Consider the following 24,995-nt stretch of genomic DNA (forward strand, 5'->3'; position numbering starts at 1 on the left):
CATGGAGAGATCTTGTCAGAGGAGGAGGCTTGGAGCCCTGCAGGGAACACCACGCCAACTGAAGACACTGAGCAGTGTTTCTCAAACTTGGTCTCCAGATATTGTTGGACTACAACCCCCATCATCCCTAGCTAGCAGGACCAGCTGTCCTGATATAGAGGAATCTACAGTAATTCAAAGATAGGCTGAAGAGCCCTATCGCAGTCATGCCTCACCTGGCACCCAATAATTCCTCCCACTCCATCTTGAGCCCTGCCCACCCCATCTCCCATGCCTCATGAGTAAAGGCAGCAGCATAATGCAACCAGAAGCTCAGAGTCCCTGGAGGAACACCCATTTGGCTGCCAGACAGCTGCAGCGCTACTCAGGAGGAGGAGATTCAGCAGCAGGCAATGACTCCACAGAGGACCAGGAAGAGAAGCTGGCTGTGAGATATATTCACAAGCCTCTTGAACATCTTCCTCTCCAGTATTATGAGCAATAGAGACTCTAACAGAATTTTCCTAAGTACCACAGCTGCTGTGCCATCCGGCCTAGCCAGAACACAGGCAAGTGCTGTCAGCTGTGTAGCACATAATGACGCATGCTCTTCATATAGTCCAATGAAATGGACCGGCTCATTAAACGGTGGGAAAACGCACCTATTGGGTGTGTCCTGAAATTTGCATGATCATCAAATGTATCTCACAATCCAGAAGTAAACAAAGGCTGAACTGTATTTTTAACTACAGTATTATTTAGAGAATCATATTTAGGACATTTTGTCAGTTACTATATGAGAATATATGCTGATTCTGAAGGGTCTTTCTCACACTCACTTAACAGCAATTAATACAATAAATAAAGGCAATGGCAGTTTTGTGCATGTGTTAGATTCCTGTCCCCCGCATGTGTCGGCAGAGCACGCTTAAGCCTGCTCCGTCCCCGCTCCTTTTTCTAGCCACTTCTAGGTTGTGACAATGCACATGTGCACGGTTGCACACATGCTGAACATGTGGAAAACTGTCGTTGCTTGTACAGAAGCAAACCTTCCATATATTTTGCAAGATGGACAAAAAGGTGATTGGAGGGGACATTCCACTAGGAAGATTTAAGTTTCTGGCATTTTATTGTTAAGCATATTTATACATATTCCATATTGAAAAGTTTTAAAATGAATATAAACAACTAGTAAGCATTTAGTTGGATCGTACAGTATTTGACAGTGCAGAAACACTATGGGTGGGTTTTGAAACACAGTAAGTTTTAAGTAGAAGCCTCACCTTAGAACAACTGATATAATTAGTCATGAGACTGATCACTTACATCAGAAAACAACAGAAAATTGAAACATACATGAAGCTTATCAAATTAAATTTTTTTAAAGATATCTGAGCCAGACACCAAAATTAACAAAACCCTCTACATAATGTAGATACTATTTTACGCAAATATTGTCTTGCTTTAAATAACACAAGCAACTTTTTATATACAAAACATGCACGCAATGGGAGTACTGACAATAGTAGCATGTGGAAGAGCTGGCTTTCTTTGCAAATGATGTATCATTAATGGAGCCATTCTTGTGTTAGCAAAATAAAGATACAAGGCAGGATATAAAAGAAGCCATAGATTAAATTAGGCCATGACCCAACATATTTTCCTTTGTTCTCCTCCCAACCTCTGGTAATCCTGACCAAACCTCTATTTCTCCTCCTCACTGCAGATGATGGCTTGCTGGACAGATTAACAACGTGGCATCTGTTTGCGTGACCAAACTAGAGAGACATGTGGAGTCTGGTTTGCTTGCAAGCTACAGCTTTGTTAAAACACTGTATTTACCTCATCTCTTCCAGCAACAAAATGTTCTCTATCTTATGTTAATTTTCATCACTGAGAAATTGTTTTTATCTTGAGGGCTCTCATTTTACAATGAAAAGTCAGAGATGGGCTTGCAACAAAAACCTGTAACTCTACAATAATACTGGAATTAAACACCACACTCTTCCAATCATTGCCAGGAGGAATGATACCTCCTCTCCTGCACCCACACATTGTTCTGAAGGTTCTCCCAACGCCCCAGAGACAATTTTGGGGAGTGCAGGGGGGGAGGGTAGAAAGCTCGGTTGTGCAGTAGAAGTCATTGCACAGGGCTTCTACTGACAGGGCTGCTTAGGTGAGTCCCACCCACAGGGTTATTATAGCCAACTAAGTTTTACTGACAGTAGGCCTACTGAAAGCAATGGACGTAAGCTAGCCATGTTCAATAGGCCTACTGTGAGTAGCACTAGCATTGAATAGAACCCAAAAGTTTGTATTTTGGGGAACCCAAGATCTGGAATACAATCCACGGATTTCATTTTGTTTAAATCACAATGTGGTTATAGATATAGATTATGCATTTTTAAAAATTATTTTGTAAAGGATAAAGGTAAAGGTTCCCCTGACTGTTAGGTCCAGTCCCAGATGACTCTGGGGTTGCGGCGCTCATCTTGCTCTATAGGCCGAGGAGCTGGGGTTTGTCCGCAGACAGCTTCCGGGTAATGTGGCCAGCATGATTAAGCCACTTCTGGCGAACCAGAGCAGTGCATGCAAACGCTGTTTACCTTCCCACCGGAGTGGGGTACCTATTTATCTACTTGCACTTTGACACGCTTTCAAACTGCTAGGTGGGCAGGAGCTGGGACCGAACAATGGGTACTCACCCCGTCGCGGGGATTCAAACCGCCGACCTTCTGATCGGCAAGCCCTAGGCTCTGTGGTTTAGACCACAGCGCTACCCATGTCCCTTGTAAAGGATAGGGCCATGTAAAAATGCTTTCCCTATACAGGAAAAATGTCAACTCTCTACACGATGGCAACAGAGCTGGTGAGACTGTTCTTGCATTTAAGGCTTTCTAAAGCGGCAGAGAAGTGGCAACCTAAAATGATACCTTCGATCTGTGGATTTGGTTGGGAGGCACTGTGAGCCACAAACTAAATCAACACAATCCATTCTATTCACTGCCTAAACATTTCTTGCTGCAACATTGCTATAAATGCAGCACTATCTACAAGTGTTATCAGCACAGAAAGAAACTGCTTTTCTTCAGTATTATTTATTCAGTATCACAGCTGAAGTTCTAGTGAATTATGAAATTACTGGTCCATGAAACTCCAAACATTTCAACTGTAGCAGACATTTTATTTTAGTTGTCTGCAGTGGCTGGTTGGCCACTTGATGATACACTGCCCTCTAGAGGCTATAATACAGAAAGGAAAATGGAAAAATCACCTCAACATAGGATTTATAGGCTAAGTCTGTGTTGTGCCCTAAGCAGGTGAGCTTTTACCACTGCTTTATTTACTTTCAAGCCTGTCAAGTTTCTAACATCACACTGGCTATTCTCCATGTTTCCCCTCAACACCACCAGCTGAAAATGCAAGGTCACATCCTGCTTCCATAATATTACACACACTTTTTTCTAATTTCTCAAGAAATCAGAAAACTATTGACAGATCAAGTGCAGAGCAGAAATTATCTAAATACATATTATCTCTCTAAAAGGTTCAAACTTGGTAAATAGGTGTAATCACAAGAAGCTACGAAGGTAAAACCACCCAAAGAAATCAGTTGTATGGGTGATATACAAATGTAATAAATACAGTAATATAAAACCAAACCATCAACAAAGACAAGAAGGGAAAAGAAGGCCACCATTTTCATGCACTGCTTACGAGTTCCCAGAGTCTGGTGAGCTGCTTTGGAAATGAGATGCTGGACTAGACCAAGCAAATTAGAAAATTCTTTCCAGTAGCACCTTAGAGACCAACTGAGTTTGTTCTTGGTATGAGCTTTCGTGTGCATGCACACTTCTTCAGATGCATGCACACGAAAGCTCATACCAAGAACAAACTCAATTGGTCTCTAAGGTGCTACTGGAAAGAATTTTCTATTTTGTTTCGATTATGGCAGACCAACACGGCTACCCACCTGTAACTAGATCAAGCAAGGCACTTAGGCTCTTAACAGAAAGATGAACAAGAGAAAGCAATAAGCATTTTCCATTTCACCTTTTGTTTGGCCAAATACATCCATAACTCTTGAATCAGTAGAAGTTCTAAATGTAAAAGGAAGAGGTAACAGGTAACCCACTTACACTATGTCCCTACAAAATTCTAAATTAAAAGCTGAAGTAAACAATTGCTGTGAAAGAATCACAACACTATGACAAATGAACCTTTATTCACTATTAGAATCAGAGCTCCCTCTTGTGGCCTAAGTGTTAGCTAACTACAATGCAATTTTAAAGGGCAATGAATTCCAAATAAGAAATCACTGAACAGAGTAAGTCTGGTTTACCAACTTTCCAGTAACTCCAGTAATTTTGACAGCACTGTAGTACAATATACCTTCAGGATATAACACACAGTTTTCAAATAAAATAATTTGTAGTTACAGTAATTGTTGGAAGAAAATAACTGGCTACGGAAACAGCAGGGACCTGCTCAAGCCTTAGGCTATTTAATGCTTCTTAACTTCTGAGGGCTGCAAATTAAGTTTACAATTATTGCTTAGTCAAGCTCTTCTGCTTCAAATCCAGTGCTATGCAAAGTGCTTTGTGCTAAAATACAAGCATCACAGCTCAAACTACAAGAATTAAATCAATTAATTAATTACAATCAATAGTCCAAAAGTAAAACAAACACACAGAGCACAGCAGAATCTCAGAGCAAAACGGATTCAAAAGTAACAAAAACAAAAAATTATACAGAGCTACAGTAATCCTGAGTTAGCCCCTGAAGATGGTCCTTCCTGTTTCAAATGGTGAGTTGTTCTCCTTTTCTCAGTTACTGATGGAAATTTAGCCACTATCAGTGACACCTTTTATTTTACTTATGTTGCATTGTTGTAATAAATTGATTGACTGACTGACTGAACAACGGGAACTGAGGCACAACTCACCTTGGGCAGGCTCTGTGATGTCCACTACCTCAGAGGAAGACTTTGAGGGGGATCGAGCATCATCAGGAGAGTCTCAAGTATTAAAAGGAAATGCTCAGAAAAATCTCTCTGTGGGTTTCTGAATACAGTATTCAGTTTTAATGCTTGAAGTGCACAAATTATTTGAAGCAAAGTACTTCCAAATGCCACAAACCCAGAAGTGACGGTTCCGGTTTGCAAACTATTTTTGGAAGCCAAACGTCTGACGGGGCTTCTTGCAGCCAATCAGAAGCTGCACTTCGGTTTCCGAACATTTTGGAAGTCCAAAGGACTTCCAGAACAGATTCCGTTCGACTTCCAAGGTTTGACTGTATAGTAACACAGGATCACACACAGCATGTAAAAACGGTTGCTCGCATATCCACAAAAGTATATATAGGAAGCAATTTTGTAGCAAGAGTCAGGAGGTTCCCAGCTCAGCTAGGCCTACGCTGGCTCAAGTCCCCTCAACCAGGACCCAGCCAATGGAGCTAAGGCCGGCAGAACTTAAGCTGCCATAAGCCCTGAAAAAGGGGTGGGGGGAGGACCAGAGTGGGGGAATTTGGACAGATCCTAAGCCTGTTCAGCTCAGTCACGTGACCTGGCAACCCAGCATAAGTGAAGCCAGCAAAAAGCGGGGTGCTTGGACGGCTCAGTTGGTTAGTTAGAACTCAAACACTACTTTAAAGGCTCCCCCACACTTCATCAGCCTCAGGCCAATTCAGTCAGTACTAGTCCCATCCCTGAACTGAGTTTGGATCTGGTGGACTTGACATTGGCTTAATTTATGCTGGGCTTGCTTTGCACGAGCTTCTTGTGTACAGTCAAACCTCTGCTCCCGAATGCCTCCGTTTTGGAACGTTTCAGCTCCCGAACGCCAAAAACCCGGAAGTAAATGCTCCGGTTTTCGAACATTTTCCGGAAGCTGAATGTCCAAAGCGACACAAAATGTTCGACAACCGAGGTTTGACTGTACAGTGGTACCTCGGGTGAAGAACTTAATTCGTTCCGGAGGTCTGTTCTTAGCCTGAAACTGTTCTTAACCTGAAGCACCACTTTAGCCAATGGGACCTCCTGCTGCCGCCGCTGCACCACCAGAGCACAATTTCTGTTCTTATCCTGAAGCAAAGTTCTTAATCTGAAGTGTTATTTCTGGGTTAGCGGAGTATGTAACCTGAAGCGTATGCAACCTGAGGTACCACTGTATAGGACTGACCTCAACAACTGGAAGACTGGAGAAGGAAAACTATTTGCACTTATTGCTAAACAAGTCTGAGGTAACCAAGTAACTCCTCTAAGTTAGTTAGCATTATACTTCCTAGCTATTTAGCTTCTAAGTCTACACATGCTGTGATCCACCAAGAGGCAGCCAGTAGTGAACAGCAACCTCCAAGCTGCAGCAAACTGTTGTTTGTTCAGTCCCAGACAGGGAGCAAAACCAAGAAGTGCATTATGTTACTGATAAACCACAGTGCATGGCTACTAGGCTTGACAAGTAATGCAGGCCAGGGGTACTAAAAAACTTCACTGTGGATTAGACATGAGAGACAGAAATTGCCCACAAGGAACCCATTTACTTTCAAAGTGCTCAGTCGCCCCAGTTGCAAACCCATCTTTCCTTGCATCCTGATTAAAATGTACTAAACTCACAGACCTGAGGGCAGTACATTACCTTATATGGCCTATTCAGCCACACAATGAATTGTTTTAAGATGATTATATCTGCTTACCTGTGGATTCCAAGTGGGGTCCAGTTTCTTCACAGTAGCAACATACTCTCGAATAGCCTGCTCTGGACTTGTATCACCCAATGCTTTCCAAGCTTCCCTGGGACATAGACGTAAGGAAATTAGATCCACTACTCAGTAGAGGTTAATGTGTCTATCTCTGAATTTCCCACCTTCAATTCAATACCCTGGTCAGGCTTATATACAGGTACTTAATTTCACATCCATAATTAATCCATTATAGTTTGTATCCATCACTGCTCTAATTAGATTGGAGAGTTGTGTGCTTTCACCCTTTATGGAGGTTTCATTCAAGAGCTGTCAATACAGAAACATAGCCTTCTGAGCAGTTTTCTAAGGGGCAACCTTCTAAGTCACACTTTGAACTCAGAAAAGCATAGGAAGAGGTTTGGTGGTTCCACAGAGCAGAGCTGCTGAAATCATTATTTGAGAGACTTAAAAAAAAAAAAAAAGATCCATAGTGAGCTTTTCTTCTCTTTCACCATGGTGGTGAAGTAGTCACCTATGGAGCCGGAACCTGATTCAGATGCTAGTCATTTGACATTGATGTGCAAAAATAGTTTCATCCACTGACTGGTCAAATATTGGTCACATTAATATAAATTTAAAACAAAATTATAACCAAATTCTTTAGCTCCACAGTGAAATACTCAGGAAACGTTTTCCCATCCATAGAGAGAATATAAGCTCACTATGGATCTTAGTTTTTTTAACATCTTAAAATTAGATCTTAATATACTGCTACTGTAACCAAGAGAGACATTCTAATTAAAAACAAGCATTTATATATGAAGCAAAATTGTTCTGAATGACTGTAATTATTACAACTATGTATATTTGTCTTTCCACGACAATTTATAGTGCAAAAATAGTAACTGAAAAATAACATTTTATTGGCTTTTACTCTATTTAAATGTTTTAAATGAATTTTTAAAATTAATACACATAGCAGCTATAAATGCATTTATTTATAGCCAGTGGTCATACCAACATTTCTAATTATCACTTTGGAATATTAATTTATCCTGTCTGTAAGTGCAGGGGCATAGCAAGGGACGGGCTGCCCCATGTTCCATAATGGAGGGGGTGACAAATTATCAAGGAACAATTACTGCCCTACTAGGGGGGTTCATAAAAAACTTTAAAAAATAAAATAAAATGCCTGCTTCGAAGGTCTTATCTTCCTATACTAGGGATTATATAGCTATATATGAATTTTCATGCATATAGGTTAATATCTTGACCCTCCTCCACCAAAATAGCTGTTTACTTGGCTGTTTTCCTATGTCGTAAAGGCTGAAATTTCAGTTCAGTGGAGCACTTACTGTTCCCAACCCTAACCCTGTGGAAAGCCATCTAATTAGACTTTAATTTGATTTTGAGGTTTTTAGGAGGTAATTTAATTATGGTTTGATTTTTATACCAATGTTATGTATCTGATGTTAGCCACCTTGAGCCTGACTTCGGCTGGGGAGGGCGGGATATAAATAAAAGTTTTTTATTATTATTACTTGTTATTATTCCTTTGTAAGGAAATATGAAATAATGTAAAACCATTTTTGCGGGGGGGGGAAACAATGGGGGGCGACAAGAAATTTTCCGCACCGGGTACCACCTGACCTTCCTACGCCTCTGTGTAAGTGTTCAGATTTATGATAAAAAGAGCACAATTTCCCCAAGAAGTACTTCTCCAGCTCAGAAAGAATGCAAAAGAGGCTTCTGCACATGCACTGTTAGTGCCCCTCAAAATTTAATCTATTTCATTTAAGCCCTGGACATTAATCATAGTTCAGACAGGGCTGTTTAAAATCCCCCAAAAGCTGTTTTTCAAGGCTCCAGGTAGTGCAGATTTTTATAAGGCTCCATGGGGTAGTGACCTGCAGGGCATAACTCAGGGAAATCCTGAGCCTTTTGAGAATGCGAGCTGCACAATCCTTGAGTTTGTTACCATACACATTTTTTAAATTGGAAATGAGATGGGGAGCAACAAATACAAATGCATTATCCCCAAGAGTCATTCAGTAATTAACACAAAACGGTAGCATCCTCTAAGGAAAATTATCTAATGGACTGGGGGAAAGTACATAGAAATTATGAGGTATTTCCACTTACCATTTCTGCTTTCCTTCAAAGTCGAAAAACCCAGGTTTGGGAGTGTTGCAGCTACCACATTTGACCTAAAGATAGAATGGGGAACAGTGATGGCATAAGTGCTAAAGAAATGATGGCGTATTGTTGCTTGTCTTTATGGACTTGCTAACAAAATAATGTGACTTTGGCTTTTAATTTTTTCTAAGAACATATAAATTGTTTTCCCAGGTTCCCCGAATGCAGAAACACAACAGAAATAAATTCGTAAGTTCAGGGTTCTGCAGGGTGAGAGGCACATTTATATAACCCAGGCCCGCTGATATTCTGCAATAAGTGGTGAAGACGGAGAAATACTCAGGGCTGGAGCATACAACTCTGCAAAGCACACAAAATAGCACCAAATGTGGTATTATCCACAATTCTGTTCTTTTCTTTCTTTTTAATAAAATTTCCAGCTCTTATGTAAATATGCTTGAAAGTAGGTGAACAATGCATGTTATCTCAAAAGCAGCTCACTAACATTTTCAGCGGTTAGTGGTTTAGGGGCAAAATTCCTGGCCCCCTCCTCATCACTAGCAGACTTTAATACTAAAAATAAAGGCTAGGTTTTACACCAGTGTGAGAATGCAAAGTCTGCAAATTACCAGCATCTTACTTAGGTTGAGGGAAGTATGGTGTGAGAAGAGACCACAGACATCCTGAGAACTGCGGCCTCTTCTAGACCATCTCTCAACCTTTGAAACTTTAATGGCCATGCCAATTTGCACTATCACCTGTTAGTAAAATAACATATATTTTTAATAAAGTACACACAGCCCTTCCTATAGAGTAGAACTATCAAGAATAAAAAAAATTTACCTATTAGAACAAGCACCTATCTTTCCAGGAAAAGAATTCCTTGCTAGGTAACAGCCAACATAGTGTTCATTCAAGCAACCATGTCTACCGGCATCACATCCGTCTAGAACACTTACAGGTAAGCTGGGGATTGCAAAACCCCAACAAGCCACATCTTCATTATCTTAACTCTTAGGAAAGAAACATTTTAGAAATCAGCTGAGCAACTCTTCTCAGGTCTGTTCACACAGTGAGACTCTGAGATGACCTCCAGTAAATGGAAAAGTTAAGTGGATGTTTATGCTATTTATCTTGAACTGCTTAAGTAAGCAGTGTCTTAACAAAGTGCTCAGCTGTTACTGTCATCTTTTTTACAGGGGTTGTCCTCTCTTAAATCACAGTTTGTACAGAAAAGAAACAGATGTGAGGATAAAACAAATGCTGCACTAGGGACAGTGGAATGACCTGAGTCAGCACCTTTTATGCAATGGAGGTACTAGTCTCTGCTAAGGTATCAGTCTTTTATGCAGGTTATATGGTTAAATTGGGAGAAAGAATGTTGAAGAGTAAAGTCTTGCCTTAAACCAGTAATGATAGAAATCTAAAGCTTTCAAGGCTTCTTCTTGTATTAGTTGATTATGCAAACACTGATTCCTGGAGTCCCCAAGTGGTGCCCACAAACACCCTCCTTGCACCTGCTGTAGCCCCCTGTCCCTCCCCAATTTTTAATTTTAAAAACATTTTTCAGGGTTTATTTTAACCTTTAGCTGCCTTGAAAGTGAAGTGCATTTTCACCCTTTCCCCAGAATGCAGTCTGACTGAGCCCAGAGGTAGTCTTCAGAGGAAAGAAGAGGGTGCAGCTGGAGCTCTACCTTCTCTTTAAAAACAAAAGCAACATAAAGCAGGCCCTGCTGCTGCCTAAGTTAGGAGGCATGGGGAGAGACAGGGGGATGTTTTGCCTTGGGGGTACAGATGCATTTTGCCTGCTTTTTTGTGTTTCTAAAATGAAGGTGCTTTGTTTGGGGCTGGGGTGTCCCTGCCGCCTTTTGGGTTGTTTGGGGGTATTTTGCTCATTTCGCTGAATGCACTCATATACACAGGTTGAATGTGGTTGTGCAGATTTCCTCAAATCAAAGCAGATTCTTTAAGCCCAGGATACAAACTCTAGAAGCCCCTTTGTTATTATTATAGTACCACCATGTACTTGAATGATAGAGGGTTTTTTTTTAACAGCGCAACAGCAGTTTGCATTGCCATGCCAAGTACGAGAAAAGTTCTTCCAAAATGCAGCCAGTGGGCAGCTGTCCATCATACTGTAAAAGGCAGCTAGTAATGGCATAGAATTCGGATGTCAGCACTGAGGCACTTTACATTTTTGGAGCATATATGCCCATACTTCACCAGACAATGATGGTTGTATCCCATAAAATCAATGAGGCAGTCAAACACTGCTTGCAGACTACTGACCAGAATTAGCCTTTCAGAACCTCACCAGCCCATTTCCAAACAAGACTCAAAATGCAAGTTTTAAAGTCCTTGAAGCCCTTGATATCTTGAAACAGTATCTGCAGCCCAACCTGCGTGAACCTGCTCAAATGCTGAGATCATCCTCAAGATTGCCCCACTTCTGGAGGCTTGGTGGGTGGTGATCAACAGCTTTTTCATTTGTGGTCCTTGTCTTATGGAACGCTGTTCCCAGGAAGGCTCACCTGACAGCTACTCTTATGTCTTTCTGGTGCCAGGTAAAAAATCTATTCAAGTTTGTTTAATCAGTTGAATCTGGTTTTTAGTCACTACAGGCATTTGTTCCAATTTACTGAAATGTTGTCTGTTTTAATTTAACTCTTTTATTCCTCTTCATGTGTATTTAGTTTATAAGCTGCCCTGAAAATGGAAATATTGAAGGTCACAGTATAATTTTTTTTTTTACTTTTTGCCCAGGTTTTCATCAAATGATTCCTTGCTAAATACTGAGATATTTGCTTTTCTCATTTCAAACCAGCATTGTCAACCTTCCATACAATAATAATAATAATAATTTATTATTTGTACCCTGCCAATAAAGACACAATCATTCTGACCAAGAACAAATGTTAAGCGTATCCTACAAATCTGAGGCTGGACAACACAATTTAATGGGAAGGGAGTGACTATCAGATTAACAAGTTATTCATGCCACTTACCAAGGCTAGAAACATCCCGTGCACACCCCAGATGTGCAGTGCTATCCTAAGATTTGCTCAGCATTAAGCCTCATTGTGCTTGATGGGGCTCACTTCCTATTAAATTTAAATTCCTCATTTCCTGCCTCTGGAGGTTGCAGGTCTAAGCACATTTAATAGGATCACACAAGGATCAAACCTAAGGACTTAAAATTCTGCCAATGGCCACAAGGACCAATGTATAAAATAGTAAGAGGCAGTCTAACAAAGCTGACAAGTGCTCAAGGGCGCTTCATTCATTTCTAGGCTTCACTGCTTCCCATCACAGTTGGGCTGGCTTCGGACATTTATTTTCAATGGTGTTTTTTTCTCCCCACAGCTCCACACTGTGCAAAGAGGCAAACATCTAAAACAGTATCACATTACCAACAGGCCTGGGGTTTATTGTCCCTGGAAAGCACAGTCCATTGCTGCCTATGAACAGATTTCTTCATTCAGGGCCACACTGTGTTGTAAAAATACTGCATTTTCAGGCAAAACTGCTAACTTTCGTACCAGATAAAATGCAATACTTGCTTCAAACAGAGCACTTTTTGCTGCATAGATTGTAATCACACAAATGCTGTGGACACCAGTGTATACTCAGTCAGTGCAGTATAATAATCATAATGATGATGATGATTTCTTTATTTATATGCCACCCATCTGACTGGGTTGCTCCAGCCACTCTGGGCAGCTTCCAACAAATTATAAAACCACAGCAAAGTATCAAACATTAAAAACTTCCCTACACAGGAATGCCTTCAGATGTTTTCTAAAATTCAGGTAGTTGTTTATTTCTTGACATCTGACAGCAGGGCGTTCCACAGGGCAAGCGCAACTCCTGAGAAGGCCCTTTGCCTGGTTCCCTGTAACCTCACTTCTCACAGTAGTGAGGGAATTGCCAGAAGTATCTCCCCCTGATACTCTCACCTTGGAGAAAGGGGAGCAGAGCTGAGGCACAAGCCCTGGCTGAATACTCAGATAGATGGTCTTACCTCCTCACAAACACTTACTATGCATGCAGCAGTTCCAAGAAGGTTCACTCCAGATCCTGCCTATCACTTGCTACTCTGTCTGTCACTTTGTCCTCCAGAGGCCTCTCTTCCACAGGTACAGGATTTATCCCACGGCTTATTCATTGCAGGCTAAGAGGGAGACTCTCCTCATGACCAGCAGCAATGCTTAGGATGCTCCTGGCTGTCCCTCTGGGTTAACAACCTACTTGCTCCATGCAGGTTTCTTTATTCCTAGACGCTCCATGAGAGTTATGCAAGAGGAGGTGTTCCTAACCTGGAGCTGGTCCCACATGGAAAGCTACATGCTACCTTGCTGTCAGCCAAGGTACTGTCCAAGTTCCAACGGCCATGCTAGGGTGACCACAGCAACACTGCACTTGTGTCTTTCTCTTTTAGGATCTCCTCCATGCCAGACACTAATCAATTAAAGGTGCTGAAGCATTATATGATGTTGCTGGGAACCGATATATAGCAATCCTTTCCCCAGATATATTCTGCCCAATACAATCAGCTAGCCATAGTATTGCAAGGACGCAAGCAGAAAACTTCATGGGCTCAAGGGCACTGCCCCTTCCTCTGCTCACTCAGGTGCCCTGTACTGTAAGGAAGCAGGCCTCTCAGGGTACCCAAGTAGGATGGGTGCCATGGTAAAGGCATATGAGGCAAAAACGGGGAGTGTGATAAGGAGGATAGGCAATGAGGCCTCCTGGGATACAACTGGACAGGGCCCAGCCTATCAGACAAAATAGCAGTGGAGAATGGATTAGTCATATAGTAAAAAAAAAAAAAAATCCTTCTGGTAGCACCTTAGAGACCAACTAAGTTTGTTCTTGGTTCTCACGGCTACCTACCTGTAACTTAGTCATATAGGTTATCAGGAAGGGGGGGTGTGGGGATTATGGTCGGATTGGCGCTGGCAAGCCACATCAATTCTGCAAAAGTTGGAAAAACAGCGCTGGCAAGCCACGCTGATGGGTAACGTCAGGATGGGAAACACGTGTTCAGCAAGAACAGGAGAACAAAGGAGTGGTTGGAAAAGTACTGGAAAGTCACAAGATGAGCAGCGGGAGGGGCACATGTGAGAGAGGCATGGAGAAAGAGCACGTATGCAATCTCATGTGCAGGTTAAGGGGTTATATCAGGGGTCGGCAAACTTACTAGGCGTCAGGCCGGTTCCTCCAGCGCTGATTGCGCAGCGGGCCGGAGGGCGGGGGAGCGCGCACCCATATGCATGCGCACATGCTATTTCCAGCCCACTTCTGGATCGGCGGAGCACTGAAAATAGATTGTGCGCGTGTGCACGGGCCTCCTCAGACCCGGAAGTGCACCGGAAATTACGCTTGTGCATGTCCACAAGCTATTTCCAGTGCTCCGTCGACCCGGAAGTGGGCAGCCGCACCGCACTGTGCCAGTAAGAGCGGGTGGCGTTCGCCGCGGGCAGGATAATTGAGTCCCTCAGGCCGTAACCGGCCCACAGGCCTTAGTTTGGGGGTGTCTGGGTTATATCTTGGATTTGAACTTTGAAACTTATGGAAGTAAAATGTAGGCTATTTCACCAAGTTACAGCTCCTCTCGCAGCTCCTCTGCTCTCTGTCAGAGGAGAGAGAAAGATTTCCCATAGGTGTGGATGATTCCTGTTTGGTGCTGTGGCTCTGTGTGTATGTGGAAGTGCCCTGTGGGTTTGAATCCCAGGGGCAACTTTTTTTTTGTTACTGACATTTTTAAGTTACTTTGGCATGCATGCAAGAGATGGATGGGGCTATATTCACGGGGCATGAATTACCACTTGTGTTTTCCAGCCCTCTGCACTATGGAGTGAGCCACTGGAGGCTGCACTTGTTGGAAGTTCTGGCCTGTTTAGGAAGAGTATTTTCTTCCTGAATGGCTCTTAAACCTTTATCCCAGGGAGTCTGTGCACTCTCTACAGACATCTTGTCCAAGCAGCTATGTGACTGATCTCTTATGTTTCTTCTTCTTCCTCCCACTTGTGTGGGTTGTGCTTAGAAGAACAGTGGTTGTGACAACGTAATTTAAATGGGGATTTAAACCCATACATAGAGAGATGTTTGTGGACTGGCTCTGATGGAGTAGGTGTGATGAGGTGTTGTCCTGCATATTGCATTTGATGCAATATACTGTGTGTGGTGTAAATGCATTGACTACCTCATCTCCTGCTGAAAATTAACACAGCAATCCTAACCAGGCAGATATACTGGTCTTTCTCCTGTATAAACTAAGCTACAATGAACTGCTTGTGGCTGGGGCAGGAGCAGTGTAAACCTCCACTTTGGTGTAGTGGTTAAGAGCGGTAGACTCGTAATCTGGGGAACCGGGTTTGTGTCTACACTCCTCCACATGCAGCTGCTGGGTGACCTTGGGCTAGTCACACTTCTTTGAAGTCTCTCAGCCCCACTCACCTCACAGAGTGTTTGTTGTGGGGGAGGAAGGGAAAGGAGAATGTTAGCCGCTTTGAGACTCCTTCGGGTAGTGAAAAGTGGGATATCAAATCCAAACTCTTCTTCTTCTTCTTCTTCTTCTTCTTCTTCTTCCAGTGACTTCACCTTCCACAGGGTGAATTTTAGTTACAATTGCATTTTTTGGTGGTGTAAGTTACACCAAACTCTGCGGACAAGACAGTGAATGAAGGGAGATGGGATGCAGCATAACTTTCTTTATGCTACCTTCTTCTTTGGCCATTTCACACCAGTGTAACTTCCACCAGCAGGGCTTTTCTTCTGCCAGTAGAAACAATGGGGTAAGTACCGTAACTTAGATCAGCTGAAGGCCAGCTCAGTCAGGAAGTGGGAAGATACACCACATGCTAACCCCAGGTATACCTGGGGGCAAGGACTGCATGTATCTGAACTGAATTCACATTCTTCCTATTTAACTCTCTCTCCCCCTCTTCTTCCTCTGCAACATTCATTGGTGGGTACTTGTGTTCCTACTCCCAAAAAGCTTGAAATGTTTATTTCCTTTGTCCAGAAAGTCCATGCACTTTAGAATGGCTTAATAGGCTGTGGTGAGAAAACTAAAAATGGGGTGGGTAGCGCAAGCACAGGCAAGCACGTTCTTAAGTTTAGTCTTAAGTTTATAGTTCTAGCCATGACAAACCACAGGCTAAGGTCGACGCTACACCCACCCACACACCCGCCCTATGAAACTCTCAAGTAAAACCCCAGCCTGACAGCTTGCCCACGCTGGCTTTCCAAGCCTATCCTATCTAACACGCCAACCCACGGAGATAATGGTGATGGTGACCCTATCTTCATTTCTATACCACGTTATGTTTTTAAGCAAAAAATAAATAAATCTCTAAGCAGTCAATAAAACATGAAACAATCCAAAATAAAACATTATTCGCTGAACATAAAGCAACACATTTGAAGCAGCACCATTAACAGGAGAATAAGGCATTTTCAAATATGCCTATTACGCCGGTGGCAGAAGCCAAAGTGGAACCTCCATCTACTTTATGGAGGTGGGATGAATAAATGGGCAAATTCAGTTCACTTGGATAAGCAGAAAATATCTTTTTTTAAAAAATTCAAGGAACCGCAGAAAGAGGGGGAAGGAAAGTCAAGTTTTGAAATGTGAAAACGATTATAGAATGATTGAAATGTATAAAACTGAAAATCATAAAATAAACAAATGAAATAATAAGTGGAACCTCCATGCTCAGGGGCAGCATACCTCTCCTCTGAACACCGGGCACACGGGAAGGGCAAGAGCGTGAGGGGCTCTCCCTCTCCGGGTCGTGGGTTCGAGAACCACACACTGGACAAAAAGATTCGAGGGGGGGAAGGGCGGGGTTCGACTAGATGACCCCCCGGAGGTAGGTCCCTCGACGGTTCTATGAGAGGCAGTGAGCGGGGCGGGCGCGGGGAAAGAGGGCGAAGGGCCGGGCCCGAGCGGAGCCTCACCTGCTTGTACCTCGCGTACAGGTAGAGCAGCTGCTCCCGGCTGGCCGACCCCGCCAGCGCCGGCACCCGCTGCGCCGCCCGCTCGAACTGCTCCATCGGCGGAGGAGGAGGAGGCGACGACGAGCGGCTCCCGGAGTCGGAGACCGGGGACTCCCTCAGCCCCGCCGCCGCCGCCGCTGCCCGGCCGCCCTCACCCTCGTCCGCGGAGCTGGGGTCTCCGCCGCCGCCTCCCCACTCGCCCGCCGCCCCGTTGGCCGGGAACAAGGAGGCCATGACCCGCCCGGCCACCGCCGCCGCCGCCGCCGCCTCCTCAGTGCCTCAGCCGCCTCACTCCGTCCATCCTCCGCGTCCTCCTCCCGCCTCAGAGCGAGGCCCCGCCCACTCCCGCTCGCGCCCAACGGCCCAAGCCACGCCCAGCCACCACCACCCCGCGCGCGTGCGTCTCACGCGGACGCCCAGGTTAGGCAACAAGCCAGCGCGCACGCGCGGGCCGGAGAACGTAGAGATACGGCGCGGCTACGGACAGAGCGTTGGACGCTTTTGAATAAGTCTGAATGAACCCCGGGAACGTTCCTTTCCAGTATCAACATTTCCTTTCCGGGGGGTGTCACTTTACACCGCTGCACCGGCTCCACGCCGGGGAAGTATTATCCTCTTCTGGGAAGAGAGCGGGGAAAACTCTACCATGCTATGAGTCTATGATTCCGCGAACTCACTTTGCGGGCTTTGAGGCCTAGAGTTCCGGCGGTGACCCCACGCTCCTTCCTGTCCCCCGCGCGGAGCTGGTGCATTGGTGTAAAGTGACCCCGGAAAGGAAATGTTGGTGCTGGAAAGGAACGTTCCGGTGTTCATTCATGCTTAGGCCTTAAGGGGTTTTTAATAGGAGAGGGTTGTTGCTGTGTGGGTGGCTATTATGATTTATGTGGAAATAGTTCGGTTTGGTTTTATAATTTCTGGTGTTTTTATTTGTTGTTTATTACTACTTTTGTTATAATCATGTACTTTTTCCGTGTTGTAAGCCACCTTGAGCGTGGTTTGAACTATGGAAGACGGCATACAAATAAAATTGTGTGTGTGTGTGTGTGTGTTCATTTCCATCCATGACGGAGGATTGGCATGATATTAACAATATAAGCATATAAACAAATATATAAATGAATGTGTTTATAAATATATAAACAAAGAAATGGACTCTGAGCATTGTTGTACTTAAAGCCTGTGGCCACAATTTAGAAATGGCCTATCACTGCAACAAAACAAAACACATTTTTTACAAATGTTTATTTGGCACAACAGAATACATTTCCAACCAGAAAGGTTATACTTAATACATATCCTTTTTTAGTTTTCTTTGGATCCAACAGCTGCCTTTTTTACCATTTAAAACACTACTTTTTTGTGGTGGATTGCCTTATAAAGTGTTCTTTAAAAGTTCTACAAATATTTCTAAAAATCCAAGTCTGATTTGTAGGTACTGAAAGACTGAATGACTAAAACCTATTTTCTTGAAATGGATGATAAATATTTTAAAGCTTTCAATTAAATCTCTGGCGCGTGTCTGATTATTGATCTAAAATCCAAAATTAAAGCTATTCTTTGAAATGTTAAATTAAGAGGAAAGGACTGATATATCTGAACAGAGGCACAGGGTGATATGTCTGGGGCAAGTTGCGATAATAATTATTCATATGTCGTTAATGAATAATACTTCTTTTTCGTCTTTGATGCTAAAAGAATGTTTGTGGTATTTTTAAAAACTCTTGCACAGATATGCTCTTGCAGAAAATAGCTGTATTAAGAATCAAAATACTCCCTTCAGGAATAGGAGAAGGGAGGAAAGGAAGTGACGGGCTTTCATGAGAGTAACTCCAAATCTTTGTCTGGCTTGGAGCAACACACACAATTTTCTGTTTTTATTTTTTGTGTGCTCTTTTGTACAACTCTGGTAGATTTTTTTTTTTAAAGTGCAGGCACATAAATTCCTACCTCCCTCCCTTCAACAGACCGCAGGCTTCCTGGCTTAGAGTGATGCACACATTTATTATTATTATTATTATTAACCGCTCTTTTGTGCAAAACTGGTAGAACAAAAAAAACCTTTGTTTTTATAGTGACAGGACATTTTCCAGGCAGCAGGAAACTGAGAAGGGTAAGCAATTTATATATGTCAGCTCAGGTACGCGGGAGGACAAATCATATGAACAAGGCAAGAGCTAAAGATAACGGGGAGAAATACAGCCTAATTGCTGGCATAAAAATGCAGTACACGACCCAAACATTTGCTGGAACATTAAACACAAAACAATGGCTAGAGCAATAAGCGTGTGTGAAGCGCACGGCCTATCTGGAAGCAATTATTTTGAGAGAACCGCTCATCATTCTTGTTTCGGCCCTGAGAACACATTTGAGCGAACGAGTTTCAGGACTAGCCTCTTCACCAGCTGTGCTCTGAAATGCTTCTGTTTTATAACAAAGCTCGTATTCACTTGAGAGTCCGAGGAGACTGAAGTACTTCCCCGCTGGCCTCTGAACAATCCCGTGACTCTGTCCATTATTTTCAACAAGAACTGCCCTGCCTGGCCACAGAAGCTGCCAGCGGACATTGGTGGTCAACAGCCATAGGTGTACCTGCTCCTTTTGGTCACTTTTTGGAGGGGAGGACAGCAAACAGACATCAGGGTTGGCCCTATGATTAGGCAGAGTGAGGCAGTTGCTTCGGGGTGCCATGAAAAAGCAGCAAATGGTCATTTATTTCTTACTGATAAACAGCATGGGTTTTTTTTTTTTTTGTTCTCCCTCAGGTGCCAAAAGAACTTGGTCAGCTTTGAGTAAAATTATCATTATGGAAAGGGAGGTCCCTATTTTCACCAGAGAAATGTTGGAGGGCATGTCTTTATTCTGGATTAGTTCCGCCAGAATGGTTATGTGATGGCCTGGGAGTCAGACTCTGATGCTGAACCTGAGGGATCCCAGCCTGCACAGGATTCCCCGCCTCCAGAACCAGCTGAGCCGGGGCCAGGGCTTGAGCCTGAAGGATCCCCACCTGTGCTGGATCCCCAGGTGCAGGCCTCAGCAGAGTCTGCTCTGGCTCCTGATGGGAGGGAAGACCCATTGCCTGCAGGTGCTCCACTCCCAGCCTCTTCAGAGGAAGCTGAGGCAGCCCCTGGGTCCAGTAACCCACCAGCCTCTCCTGAGCTACAGAGGCTCAGGGCAGAGAGGCGAAGGGAGTTAAGTGTCTGCAGGAGGAGTGCTTGCCTCCAGGCCCGGAGGAGAGGCGAGTCTCCGGAGGATCGGGACCGCCCTAAGCATAGGGCCAGATTGATTGATTGATTGATTGATTGCCAGCCAGACCCAGCCCAAGTTGCGTGAGCAACTTAGTTGCAAGCGTGTGCTCAACCTGAAACCTTGTGCCTGAACCTGCTTTGGACCTTGACCTGCTCCCTGCCTCGCTCCCCGCCGGACTGACCTCCTTTGGACCCCTAGACCCAGGACTGGACTTGGACCTCGCTTCATGGACAAACCCTTGGGGCCAGCACAGTTTATGTCTCTGGCTCCACCCATCATCAGCTGTGACTGCTGACTGCTTTATGTGGGCCCCCAACAGATGACCCCCTTTAAAGGAAAAAGGTTAATCGCCCCTACCCTAGTAGTATGGCTGATGGACAAGGAGCAAGAACCTAGCTTCAAATACATCTTCCTTCTGCTTCCTTCTTTAGTTTCCACCCATCCCTAGTTTGGCAGGGAAAGACGCAGCTGCCATCTCGGAGGGAAATAAAGTTACGAACGGGACTACATGGATGGAGCATTGGCTAAAAAAGCCAATGCAAATCTGGGCTGCATCAATAGGAGTATAGCGTCTAGATCAAGGGAAGTAATAGTACCACTATATTCTGCTCTGGTCGGACCTCACCTGGAATACTGTGTGCAGTTCTGGGCACCACAGTTCAAGAAGGATACTGACAAGCTGGAACGTGTCCAGAAGAGGGCAACCAAAATGGTCAAAGTCCTGGAAACGATGCCTTATGAGGAACGGCTTAGGGAGCTGGGTATGTTTAGCCTGGAGAAGAGAAGGTTAAGGGGTGATATGATAGCCATGTTCAAATATATAAAAGGATGTCATATAAAGGAGGGACAAAGGTTGTTTTCTGTTGCTCCAGAGAAGCGGACACGGGGCAATGGATTCAAACTACAAGAAAGAAGATTCCACCTAAACATTAGGAAGAACTTCCTGACAGTGAGAGCTGTTTGGCAGTGGAATTTGCTGCCAAGGAGTGTGGTGGAGTCTCCTTCTTTGGAGGTCTTTAAGCAGAGGCTTGACAGCCATCTGTCAGGAATGCTTTGATGGTGTTTCCTGCTTGGCAGGGGGTTGGACTAGATGGCCCTTGTGGTCTCTTCCAGCTCTATGATTCTATGATTCTATTCTATGATTCTATGTGCAGAGTGCAATTCCTCCACTACCACAAGACCCTGTGCATCTGGCTTTGGGCTCAAACCACATCTAAAAAAAAAGTTGGTGGCAACAACACTTTCTGTTGCTTCATTTTATTTATAATTAAATTGATATTCCCCTTCCAAAGGAGCACAGGGTGGAAGACACAATGGTATTGCTGAGGGAATAGTAAATAGAAATGTTTTTCCTCCCTCCGTCCCCACGGTGCAAAAGCTGAAATGACCCCAACAGTTGTGCCACTTCCACTGCAGACTGCCATATTGAATGCGACCACAAGAGGGCACACAATGCTTTCTTTGCGTCTTATGGACTAGCCATTTTCTTTGACCACAAAACAGGCGTGCAGCTGATGAAAACCCCAAAGTTGAAATTGTTAATTTGGGGATCTCATCAGCTGTACGCCATAATCATCACAATTATAACAAATAAAGGCTTGACATATCGCTTTGCATGTCATGAGTCTATCTCATATATTAGTTGCACCCTTTAAGTTGAATTACTGAAAGAAATGAACCTTTCCACGATATTCTAATTTTTCGAATTTCACCTGTATTAGAGAGAATCCAAGTCTTTGAGGGTTTTACACATAGAAAGATACGGAGGAGCGCTGCCTGTAGCTTTAAAAGGTATAACTCACACACAGGTTCACTGTTTCAGTGAGAGTCATGGGCCACATAGAATCATAGAGTTGGAAGAGACCACAAGGGCCATCCAGTCCAACCCCCTGCCAAGCAAGAAACACCATCAAAGCATTCCTGACAGATGTCTGTCAAGCCTCCGCTTAAAGACCTCCAAAGAAGGAGACTCCACCACACTCCTTGGCAGCAAATTCCACTGTCGAACAGCTCTTACTGTCAGGAAGCTCTTCCTAATGTTTAGGTGGAATCTTCTTTCTTGTAGTTTGAATCCATTGCCCCGTGTCCGCTTCTCTGGAGCAGCAGAAAACAACCTTTCACCCTCCTCTATATGACATCATTTTATATATTTGAACATGGCTATCATATCACCCCTTAACCTTAGTTAAGGTTAGTCCCATGGACTGCAAGATCAAACCTATCCATTCTCAAAGAAATCAGCCCTGAGTGCTCACTAGAAGGACAGATCCTGAAGTTGAGGCTCCAGTACTTTGGCCACCTCATGAGAAGAGAAGACTCCCTGGAAAAGACCCTGATGTTGGGAAAGATGGAGGGCACAAGGAGAAGGGGACGACAGAGGATGAGATGGTTGGACAGTGTTCTCGAAGCTACTAACATGAGTTTGGCCAAACTGCGAGAGGCAGTGAAGGATAGGCGTGCCTGGCGTGCTCTGGTCCATGGGGTCACGAAGAGTCGGACACGACTGAACAACTGAACAACAACAACAACAACAAATCATATCACCCCTTAACCTTAGTTTCAAGGTACACCTGGGGGTATTTTTTGTCAACAGTTTTTGTACATCATGTCTCCACGCTCAAGAAACTTTGCCATCCATATCCCACAAACACATACCTGAGAGGTTTGGCGCATTTTTCTGGATTCCTTGTTCAAAATATCGCAGCAGCAAAACTGTGGGATTTTTTTTTGGGGGGGGGATTTATCACAAGAGTAAAATCTGATCCATGTATTCTCGGGCAAAACTGGCAATGTGAGTTGATGCGCACACAGCTGCTTGGAAAAAGGAGGACTAGCAGTCCCCAAGGTCCACTTTGGATCCTCCACGTGCTTCTTCCGCAAAGAAATAAGGTCATTTGCTGTACACACCCAAAGGCTGATTATAACTCTCTTGAATGAAGGGAACCCACTGCAAAATAAACATATATTTCCTTTGTTTTTGCTGTAAACACAGGAGGAGTTGAAGGCACCGTGGAGACAGACAACCACGACGTTTTCTATATTATCGTTTAAAAGCGGCACAGAAAACAAACAGTTTTCCTGTATGGGATGTTTGGTGTCACCCAAACTGGAAATGGTCCGTACATCTTTGCTGAACGTCTGAGGCTTGGAAAGATCTGGCACTCAGGAAGGCAGGTAGAGGAGGAAGGGCTTCTTCTGACTTTTCTAGACACACTAAGGAAACCTTGAAACTGTCCAATCCAAATTTCTAAGACAGATTTTCCCAGTACCACCGTGCTGCATTACGACTGGAGGCAAGAAACCATCAGAAAACCAAAGTTTTGGTTTTCGCAAGGAAACATAAATTGCACAACTGGAGCATGAACAACCACCCAATCGAGCAGGTCAAAGCCTTTAAATACCTGGGCATAGTCTTCCAGTCATCGGGGTCATAGGAAGTACACCAAAAATGGGTTAAAGAAAAAGCAGCCTAAAGCGCAAAGATGCTATCCCGTTTTTTTTCACACGAAGGGCCGCAAATTCATCCCAGCAGCCCTAGAAGTTTTTCAAGCCAAGCCGCTTGCACAGATACTCTACGGGGCCCAAATCTGGACGGGCAATTATTGTAGCATCCTAAGGAAGGAACGGATTCAGTGCCAGCGCTGCTATCTAACAGGGTGAAACAACTGACTTCGGGCAGCACTTTGCGGCAGCAGGGAGGAGAATAGTTGAAGGCGGGGATGGGGGTGTTGGAGATTCATTCCCCGTGACTGCAGTCATGGGATTCTTGTCTGTCACATGACGGTGTATGTTTTGATTCCACAGAGTGGGAAGTGATGGAGACAGGATGTTTGTGTTACTGTGTTCCCTGAAGTGGGACTATTGTCCTTTGTCCTTTCTCTTTGCTGTCTGATGCTAGAGAGAGAGAGGGAGCCATGTTGCAGTGCTCCGTGTGTGTTTATATGTAAATAAAGTAGATTAGCCAAAATGCTGAGTTGCTGAGTTCTGCTACGCAACTGAGCAAAATCTGCGGATCCGTAAGTGTGCTGATGTTTCTTGGCATCAGTCGCTGTGATGTTCGGGCTGAAGAAAGCTTTTGAAGCTCCCAAACGATCGCCCAGGAGGGAGGGAACATACCAGTCGGGCATGTGTCTCTGCCAGGGTCCTATTCGTGTGTAGGAAATCCTAACCGGGATGGGTGGGTTTGAATGCTGCATGCAGTGCTTTCCCCCTCCCCCTAGAAAAATAGGTCCCGGTACTCACAAAAAAAGAGGTGCCGGTACTCTCCATGAAGTTGTTACAGCAGGTGCCACTCTTTTTAAACAACAACAAAAAGCACGGCTGGTACTGAGTAGTCCCGAGTGCCCCCTTAAAAAGAGAGCACTGATTGCATGGAATGCATGTAAAAACCCACGCCAGTTGCATAAAATGTTCCCATTCAGGAGCACAAGCTAGACCTGCTGCACATGGTCTCTTCCACGCAACGACAAGAGTGGAATAACCCTGTCTGTCCTTGTCAGGGACTGGGCAGAGGAGGAATGGTAGAAACTGCCTCCCCATCCTGACCCTTCCAGGGAGGAGGAAGAGGAAGACAGTATACAGGTAGATTTACAGCAGGGGTTTGAGGGAGGTTGCAGCTCAGAGGCCAATGAGGGGGAAAGTTGGGAAATAATGGGGGTGGATGGAGAGGAAGCCCCGGGGGGCGACAGCTGATGGACACAGTGTCTTTAGAAAACAGTCCCTATTAAATAGTGGCTGGACATAGCAGACGACACAGTGATTCTCCAAGCAGCTCTGTTTATTCTCAGGCTGGAACAGGACTGAGCTGAAAGGCTCAGCAGCCTGCTTATATAGAACTCAGCTACAAAGCAACAGTAACAACTTTCTGTAGTTACCCAATCCCTGAACATCACTTTCAATCCCTCATTTGCATGTGCGGACCTGAGTGAAAACTGCAACAGAATGAACTA

The 24,995-nt window shown here is 44.2% G+C and overlaps 1 protein-coding gene across 3 annotated transcripts in view; it reads right to left on the reverse strand.

Moving 5' to 3' along the window:
• ACBD6 (acyl-CoA binding domain containing 6) overlaps window positions 1-17,052 on the reverse strand; it is a 97,420-nt gene extending 80,368 nt beyond the window's left edge. For all 3 annotated transcript variants that reach the window (XM_033151315.1, XM_033151314.1, XM_033151316.1), the window contains exons 1-3: window positions 16,762-17,052; window positions 8,803-8,867; window positions 6,673-6,769 (exon numbers count right to left, since the gene is read on the reverse strand). In XM_033151315.1, coding sequence (XP_033007206.1) covers window positions 6,673-6,769; window positions 8,803-8,867; window positions 16,762-17,034 — 435 coding nt within the window. In that variant the 5' untranslated portion in view covers window positions 17,035-17,052. The remainder of the gene's footprint in view (window positions 1-6,672; window positions 6,770-8,802; window positions 8,868-16,761) is intronic.
• Window positions 17,053-24,995: the final 7,943 nt, after the last annotated feature.

This window comes from Lacerta agilis, chromosome 6 (assembly GCF_009819535.1).
Source record: "Lacerta agilis isolate rLacAgi1 chromosome 6, rLacAgi1.pri, whole genome shotgun sequence".
Lineage (NCBI taxonomy): Eukaryota > Metazoa > Chordata > Lepidosauria > Squamata > Lacertidae > Lacerta > Lacerta agilis.